Source organism: Ailuropoda melanoleuca, chromosome 4 (assembly GCF_002007445.2).
Source record: "Ailuropoda melanoleuca isolate Jingjing chromosome 4, ASM200744v2, whole genome shotgun sequence".
In the NCBI taxonomy this organism is placed as follows: domain Eukaryota; kingdom Metazoa; phylum Chordata; class Mammalia; order Carnivora; family Ursidae; genus Ailuropoda; species Ailuropoda melanoleuca.
The window spans coordinates 115,026,137-115,035,620 of record NC_048221.1 but is presented as its reverse complement, the minus strand read 5'-3'; the positions used below and the strand labels follow the sequence as shown (position 1 = coordinate 115,035,620).

Here is a 9,484-nt window from a genome sequence, read left to right as displayed (position 1 = left end):
GGGAGGGAGGGAGGGAGGGAGGGAGAGAGAGAGGTGTGGGGGAGAGGGGCAGAGGGAGAGGGAGAGTGAGAATCCCAAGCAGGCTCCACATCCAGCGTGGAGCCTGACACGGGGCTCAATCTCACTACCCTGAGATCAGAACCTGAGCTGAAATCAAGAGTCAGATGCTTAACCAACTGAGCCACGCAGACACCCCCAGAGGTCTTACATACTTACCTTCATCTGCCCTATTTATTTCGTGTTCAGGAAGCCTGGAGGTGGTGGGTCTGGAAGGTGAACCCACAGATGGCTGCAATGAGGGAAGTTCATCAACATCTCTCAAATTAGCAAGCATATCTTGTAGTTTTGACCTATTGGGCCCTAGCCCAAAAACAGGAAGGAAGAGAACAAGAAAGAAGAGAATTATTCAACTGGATCAAAATGGTGCCACAAACCTTATTCACATCTACCTACATTCACCTTTAAAACTACGCTACTAAATCAAAAAGTAATTATTTTCCAAGTTTTCAAATTATTTTAAGAGTTTATTTCTTGAGAAGAATTATGTTTTACATATATTTTAAAAATAAAGCTAATGGAATAATATTGCTATTTGCATGAAAAACAATGTTCATGTGCAATTTGGACCATTACAAATAGTATTATTCTATAATCCTTGTACATTACTCTAACTACAGACAGACACCACGGACTGTGAAGCTACTGTGTATTGAATCAAACAATAACATCCCTTTTTGTTTGTCTGTTTATGTTAAGTTGCATTCATTGCCTTACATCCTGAAACTATGGTACCCAAGGTGAAGTCTCATGCCCTACTGATTACTTACCTGAGCTTTGATTCTTCATTCTCCCACATCCCTGTTTTGACTGTTTTATATAGGATAGAGGCTGAAACAGATCTTCGGTAGTTTTTCCTGTTACAAGTTTAATTAAGAATGGGAAAATCTTACCCATAGTCCGTTACGGTTTTTTTCCTATACCAGCAAAGAATACAACTACTTTTAAGCAATTTTAACTAATACCTAGAAATATATTTCAAGACAGTATGATTGGAGTACACAATTTGACTGGAAATATTTCTACTTGACCATATCAAAAGGACTCAAACTTTTCCAATGAGTAATTTTTAATTCAATTAAAAAAATATTTATGGTGATTTATAAATCCATGCTTCGTGTATCAAGTCAAAGCTTTGCTTCAGTTCTGTTTTTATCATGTCTTCACTTATTCCCAAACCACCGTGCTATTAAGACAACATGAACTAACAAAAATAAACAAAATGTGCTGAGCCTCACTCTGCAGTCCTTCCATCCTCAATGAAACACATTAAAATTCCTCTCCCTGCAGTCATTTTTCTTCATCACACCAAAAAACTATGTGCTATATGCCTGCATAGTGATCATAATCCCCAGTCAGGAAATCCAATAGCTTCCATTAGTAGGAATACTGTTCCAGTCAAATGGTGCCATTTTAGATCTTAAGGGCTAAATTCCAACTACAGCAATGCCTTGATATTTGACAAGAACTGAATAATCAATATAATAGTAGGTGGATTCCACATAAGACCTAGATACCCTTCCAATCGAGAGATGTTTTACATTTGAAGACATTCATTATTGCAGCATAAGGACTTAAAGAAATATCAACTTTAAGGCAATCTGAAAATTAAAATATTCTTTCTCATTTATGATATTTGCATTAAAATTTCAGTATAACTGGTTTTGCCATGGTTGGAAAAGTCCTAATAAAGCATGTCTCATTATTGTTTAAGATTAAATTTTTTATCCATACATTTGGATAAAAGTTGCAAAATACTCTTATATTTTAATATTAATCTTTCTCGTGATTTAATTTATATTGAGGAGGCATCAAATAACATCATCTCTCAGTTATGTAATAGTTGGTATAATGATAACATCAAAAATAGTCACTGACTTTTTATCCATTCAAGCTAACTACTTATAACACCTAAGATATTTTAAATAAAGATTTAAATGTTTATCAGGAATAACTACACTACTTTTTCCAACTTTTAAATGCATGTTTCACTAAATTGGATTTTAATCTTACTTTACACTACTTTAATATCCCAAAGGATACAATTCCTTTTGCCATAAAAGGGAGCCCTATGTTCATAGTGTCAATGAGAGTGGAAGCACAAGGAGGTAGTTTAGCCTAAAAAGGTGTTTTAGATGGTTTTCAGGGATGCTTGAAAGACTCTGTATTTCCACTTTACATACTTAATTAGTTCTACTGCTAAACTTAATAATCTGTATAATGAGTTTTATACATATATATATAAATTGTTTTATATATATAAATATATACAAATTATTATATATATAAATATATACATTAAATTAGAAAATAAATACTTTTAAAAGTTGTGATTTGACTCTGTGCCCTATACAGCATATAGTGGTGAGAGCAAATGAACTGTGTGTTATGAACACATAGAATATTCAGGGGTAGAAATTAACTTTCTGTCTCCAAGTCCAAAAATAATATGCAATAATTTGGGTGGATTGCCAGAGGGTCATACTAGATGAGATTTAAAATTGTCAACAGTGAAAAATCATTGTGGTAATTAAGCATATATACTTCAAAAATGAAATTATCACTGTTTTGAATATATAGTCCCACACTCTCATGAGGCTCTAGGTGTATTATTGGGATATATTATGATTCCATAATCATATGCATGGCTGTTTTTATTTTTTTAAGGTCATACTCAAATAGCTAACCATTTAATTTCAACCCCTGAGAGCAGGTGAAAAGGAAAGAGATCAGGAGCGGAAAAGAAAAAGAGTAAGTGGTTTTAGGAAAACATTGAAAAAAAAATTGGGGGATGTAAAAGAGGCAAGATTTACAATTTACAGATGCAATGTTTTCCACTTACTCTTCACCCCCTTTTTCCCCTTTCTCTCCTTTTTGTATTGTTCCTTCAGTTTGGTAATTACTCCCTGGTCCACATTCCAGGCTTCAGGCATGAGACACTGGTCTTCCTTTTCTAAACAGAGTGAAAGAAATGAAACAGTCTTTTTAAATAGATATTGAACACTGTAAGTCAATTCACTGTTATGTCACTGAATGACATAAAACCATTTTCTTCATTACATCACTAATTTTGAAAAGCCATTGCTTACTCTTTAGATGTATAAACCACACAAAATATAATATCTAAGAAACGACAATCAATTCAATTTCCTAGGTAATAAGAAATTTCTCTTGAAAGAGACATAGAAAAAAAAAACTAAAAGATCTGAGTGACTTTTAGTAAATAAAGCTCAAAAACTCTAGAAGCCCTCATTTTCTTATTCAATTAGGATTGACTCATAAAAATTTTTTTCTTATTAATTTATGTAATGAGAGGATTATTATTACTAAGAGATTATATAAAATGTCTACAATAGTCTTTTCATTTTAAAAATTTTAAATTTTTGGCATGTGTTCATCAACTAATGATCTTTTTTTTTTTTTTACAGGCCTTATAAATAGCACTTCGTAAACTTATCATTCAACCTTCATTCAAAATTTAAAGCAATTTAAGTGATTTATTAGTTTACAAATTCCTGAACAGGAAACTGAGCTCCTAGTAGATAAGAAATTCAATCATTAATTTTCACTATTACAGGAGAAAAAACTTTAAAGAATGTGTCATGTATTTTATATTAGTATAAAATTATTTATATACCATATAACATTATGTTTTAGCTCAGAACTCTCACTTGAACTCAAGACTCATATACCCAACTGCCCACTCTACATTTCCAAAAGTCTAACAGATTATCTCAACTAAATGTATAAAATCAAATTCCCAATCTTCCAAATCCAGTGTTTCATCATCCTTCCATTTGCTCAAACCAAAAACCTCCCTTCTCTTTCATACTTCACACCAAGTATTTCAGAAAATACTGTTTTTTTCCTACCTTGCAAACATATCCAGAATCTGACTACTTAGCACATACGCCACTTCTCTAATCACTCTGTCTCTTGCTAGAATTACTCCAATAATTGTCCCCTCTCCCCTCACACCAAGACCATTATCGACACTGGATGCTCTACATAGTCTAAGTAAAGTCAGAATGATGCTTTCAAATCAAAGTCAGATCATGGCACCCTTCTGCTCAAATTCCACCCGTGGTTCCCCATTTCACCAGTGGTGTATGGTCCTATATGATTTGGTCATTTCTTACCATATTCCCCTTAGAATCACTCTGCTCTAGCCATTCTGTTATCCTTGAATTCCTCAAGCATATCAAGGCTGCTGCTATCTTGGGGCATTTGCTGTGGCTTTCTTTTTCCTGAATATTCCCTCCCTAGATACCATATTGCTAACCCACCAATGAACTTTGAGTCTTTTGTCCAAATGTTACCCCCTCAATGGGATCTATCCCATTACAATTTTAAATTATAATCTGTCCCCCTCCACTTCACCCCAACCCCAACACTCTCTATCCTCCTTACTCTGTTCTACTTTTTCTATTTTCCATAGCATTTATCACCTTCTGACATGCTCTATCATTTATGTTTACTAAAGCTTATTGTCTATATTCTCTTAGTAAGACTATATGGACCACAGGGGTAGGGATCTTCACCAAAAGACTTCGCACATAGAAAGCACTTGATCAATATTTGTTGAATGACTGGAATAAACCACAATGAATCAGAATGAACAGGAACCTATTTTTAACAAGTTGAATTTCAATCTACAGTTCAAAAAACTTAACTGGGCCTCTGAAAAGATTAAACACAATAAATTTAAACATTTTTATAGTTCTAACTATAATCTATCAATAATAAAAATAGTCTCTACTATCCCAGAAAGACCTAACAATTTAAAATGTTAATATGTCTTCAGTTTTTTAAATTAAAAGTTAAGCCTTACTGTAACCTTCGACAGACTCACAACAATAGTAATGGAAGGTCATGGAAGATGTGTGGTAAAATCTATTTACCTGCCAAAAACTAATGACATTCTTAACGTAGGCATATTTGCTCCTTTTTTAAGGGGGAAGGAAAGAAATAAATTAAGCACTTAAAATGGTTTAAATGTCCATTCAACTAAACAGGATTTGCAATCTAGTTCTTTTAAACTGCTTAAAAGTGAAATTTTCTGAATATAATAAAATCCTAAAAACACACAAGGCTATACTCCTGGTAAGGAAACCTCTAGTCAACTGAAAGATTCCATTCACTCATACTCAGAAATACCCAGTACACTACTAAAGACTAAGACAGCTCAAAGGTTGGACCAGTCACTCATGTTTTCACCAGTAACTTCACAGGAGGTTAGCCTGAAACATACACACATGTATCATATAATACTCTGGGCCATGACTTGCACTAGAAAGCAAAGGAAGTGACACAAGAAACAATGCAGTTCTCTTTGGAGAGAAATGAATCGCAAAACCCTTGCAATAAGACTGGCAATGAAAAAGCCAACTATTGTTTATGCATATGTATGACTCCTCAGAGAAAGACTTCTATGTAGACAGTGGAGCTAGCTATACTGGTAGACCTGGTGCCTAAAGTATCTGAAAAACTTGATATATAACCTCAGGAGTGATAATTCAGAAAAGAGACTTTACTTCAATTTCCCCTGGGTTTCCAAACTTTTTCTGTTGCCCCCCCCCAAAAAAAAGAAAAAAAAGAATTAGTCACTTTATAGCCATTATATATTTCAGTGACTATCCAGTTTAATAATCACCTTCAGATATTTGCCACAAAAAAGGAAAAGAAGTGGCATCATAAGAGTTCTTGAAGGTAAAGCCCCAAGGAAAGCCCCCAATTCAAAACTAGGATAGGTATTGACTCTCTAACCTCCTCTGTCTTTAAAGTACATAAAACCGCAACTAAGGGAGTCCTGGAATTCTTCAACCTCAACAGAAAATTTTCTCTTATTCTCAGTATCTGTCTCTCTCTCTTCCTCACTCATACTACATGTACACACATCTGCCACAACTGATCACTTTTGAAGAATTCATCACAATCCTACCTTACTGATAGCAACAATTCATTTCCAAACCTGAAGAATAATCTATGCCGTAGAAGTCTTCCCCCAAATACTGGCTTTACCTCATTAGATGTTTAAAATATTAAATTTGTTTAGAACATTTGCACCAAAAAATTCTATGCCTTGCACAAACTGGTGAAATCTGCCTAGAATAAGTAACTACAGTTTTTTAAAATTTATTTCTTTTTGCACAGAAGATGCCAGAGACGAGTCTCTAAAAACCCTTTTATTGCATTCTCATTCTCAATTTCCACAAAATCTAGATTTGCAAGTTCTACTATTTAGGCAGGAAACACAGAACATTCTGTATATGGATTCAAATTATTTTCATGGTATATTACTTATGCTAAAAAAAAAAAAGATAACTAGATGTACAACTTTCTTTAAACACACACACACAGATATACACCCTGGATAAAAGGTGACTACAGTAAAAAGTTCATAGGATGCTCAAAATTTCAATATTTTAAGAAATCTACAGTGTTCTTCAAGATGTTGCCCTCCTGGTAAAATATTAGTTTCTTTTATTTACTTAACACCTCTGGCTGGATCCAGTATGCTTCCTTACCCCATTCTGTTCCATCGCCTGCACTTCTAGACTCATTGTCTCCTTCTTCTGATGTAACCAAGAAGTCAAATTCCTTTAGAGCTTCTTTTGTATCTCGATCTTCACTGCTATCAGGCAATGCTTTTTTCCTAACAATCTAATGAAAAAACATGCTAAATTAAAATTCTAGGATGTATTATGAAATTAATTTAAACAAAGGAAAACACTACCCCTTTATCACCGAATGAGAAAACCCAATTATTGGCTTCTTCAGAAAGTATACCTTTGTTATGTTAAATAGCTATAATACTTAACCAATTCAATGTAAAACAGGTATCATTTTAAAAAGATATACATTACACATTTTAAAGTAGTAATTTAAACTTCATTCAATGATGGCTTGTTTTAAATAAGCTAATGAAATCATATATTGAAAACATTGGAATATGAGATAGGTATTTAAATTATAGATAGACAAAAAATGTCCCTAACATACTACTGTACTATGAGAACCACAACCATATCCTCCATTTCTTGGATCCACTCTGTGCAATGTGCAGACATTCTAATCTAACCAAAAAGAGAAACACTTCATAAAATACAAGAGTTTTACAGAATATAATCATGATAAATGTTAACTCTACTACATAATTCCCTTACAAAATCTAAAATCATAATAGCTACAAACTCAGAAATGCATGCAAGTCTTAGAAAGAATGGTGTTAGAGAAGAAAAAAAAGGTTCCCCCAGTATTTCTACTGTTCCAACCCTGCATAGGTTTTCTCTAATAACTCTCTATAATTCAAATTTTTTCTAAAATACTGATCTTTCCGAGCGGGACTTGACTTAGACTTAATAGCAAATCTGATAAGGGCTGCTATGTGTTGTTTTATGTATTTAGGAATATCTCTGGAATCACAAATCCAGTTGGAGGGCTGAAATTTAGGCTTAATGCATGCAGAGATAATTTTTGAGATCTGTATGCCAAAATTCTTTATGAATTATCTTCTTTTTGTTCACCTCCACCACCAGAAGTCCAAAGAAATCAGGATGAATGGTTTGCAGCTTCCTTTGATAAAATGGACTATCTCAGCTTTTCCAGGCTTCAGCTTCTTCATGCAAAATGGAAATAGCATGATCTGATCAAACTTTATTGCTGGGTTACTGAGAGTGGGGTTACTGTGAGTGGATTAAAATTATAAGGGTTCAACAGAGTGATCAATAGGACAGAATACAGAGTCTAGAAACAGGCTCTAAGAGATAACAAATACCTGACTTGTAAGACCCTGTTCTCATGCTCATTTGTGGTATCACTTAACAATTACAGCAGTTTTCATCTAAGATCAGATACAGCCTCAGAAATCCTTCTCAGTGAAACAGTATGGAAGTTCCTCAAAAAGTTAAAAAAGGAACTACCCTACAACCCAGCAACTGTACTACTAGGTATTTATCCAAAGGATACAAAAATGCTGATTCAAAGGAGGACATGTACCCCAATAATTATAGCAGCACTATGAACAACAGCCACATTATGAAAACAGCCCAAAGGTTCATCAACAAATGAATGGATAAAGAAGATGTGGTATATACATATATAATGGAATATTACTCAGCCAACAAAAAAATGAAATCTTGCCATTTGCAACAACATGGATAGAGCTACACAGTATAATCCTAAGTGAAGTAAGTAAGTCAGAGGAAGATCAATATAATATGATTTCATTCATTTGTGGAATTTAAGAAACAAAAGAGATGAACAGAGGGGAAGGGAAGGAAAAATAAAGTAAGATAAAAACAGAGAGGGAGGGAAACCGTAAGAGACTCTTAACCATACAGAACAAACAGGGTTGCTGGAGGGGTGGTGGGTAGGAGGATGGGCAAAATGGGTGATGGGCATTAAGGAGGGCACTCGTTATGATGAGTGCTAGGTATTATATGTAAGTGACGAATCACTAAATTCTATTCCTGAAACCAATACCGCATTATATATTAACTAACTTGAAATTTAAAAAAAAAAAAATCCTTCTCAGTGTAGCACTCCAGGAAGCCACTATTCGAAGAAAGCTGGTGCAGTAGATGAAACCTAATCTGCCTTCACTGTCCTGGTATATATAAAAACCGAATAGGAGAAAGCAAGGATTCTTCAATGCTGCTAGAATAACTGGTTTAACTATTTAGAGTATTTCCCTAAAACCAGACCTACTTTTATGTTTACAGCATATTCCAATCTCCCATCTAGCAAATCTATTGAACAAACAAAAAAGCAAGACCAGTTTGACATACTGTGTACAGAAAACCCATGCTGAAGGTGTATTCTTTTGTAACCATATGCTAATAATTTCTTCTAATTCTCCCTGGGCAGCCAAACTAAGGGAGAAAAGTATCTCTGAAGAGTTACACCAATAGAAGACGCTGACCTTCATTGTTCCACAAACAAACACACTGCCTAATCCATCTTCTTTTACCCTAGAGGCTTGATTCCTCCCTTTCCCTGACCCTGATGGGACACCAGATATGAATTAGAGGGACCATCACCAATACCCTGTAGATAGAGAATTCTTGTTCTCAATGCCTGACGAAAAGGACAAATACAGAAGGGAAAATACAGAAGTATCTGGAAACTTATATTCAAAGACTGGATGTATTTTCAACATTCTAATTACTAAATGTGGCATTAAGTCACAAAACTAACGCCTTGGGAACAAATCTGTTTCTAGGACTCTTCTCCTCCATATAACCTTATGAATGAAGATATGGCAAGTTGCAGGCCACACTGTCTATCAAGTCCCCCACTTAAATAAATAAAAACGCCTGTGTTTTTAATGGTTAGGCATAGAAGAAAAGTGTGGTTATCAACAGAGAGTTGGATTAGTAAATGGGAAAGGGTGGGGTTTGTTGTAGTAAGTATGTATTACTTTTCC

The 9,484-nt window shown here is 34.4% G+C and overlaps 1 protein-coding gene across 1 annotated transcript in view; it reads right to left on the bottom strand.

Moving 5' to 3' along the window:
- Positions 1-9,484, bottom strand: part of STRN (striatin) — a gene marked incomplete at its 5' end in the record, with an annotated part of 109,963 nt that overhangs the window by 46,925 nt on the left and 53,554 nt on the right. The window contains 4 exons of the mRNA XM_011219234.2: positions 217-360; positions 828-914; positions 2,900-3,010; positions 6,585-6,720. Coding sequence (XP_011217536.2) covers positions 217-360; positions 828-914; positions 2,900-3,010; positions 6,585-6,720 — 478 coding nt within the window. The remainder of the gene's footprint in view (positions 1-216; positions 361-827; positions 915-2,899; positions 3,011-6,584; positions 6,721-9,484) is intronic.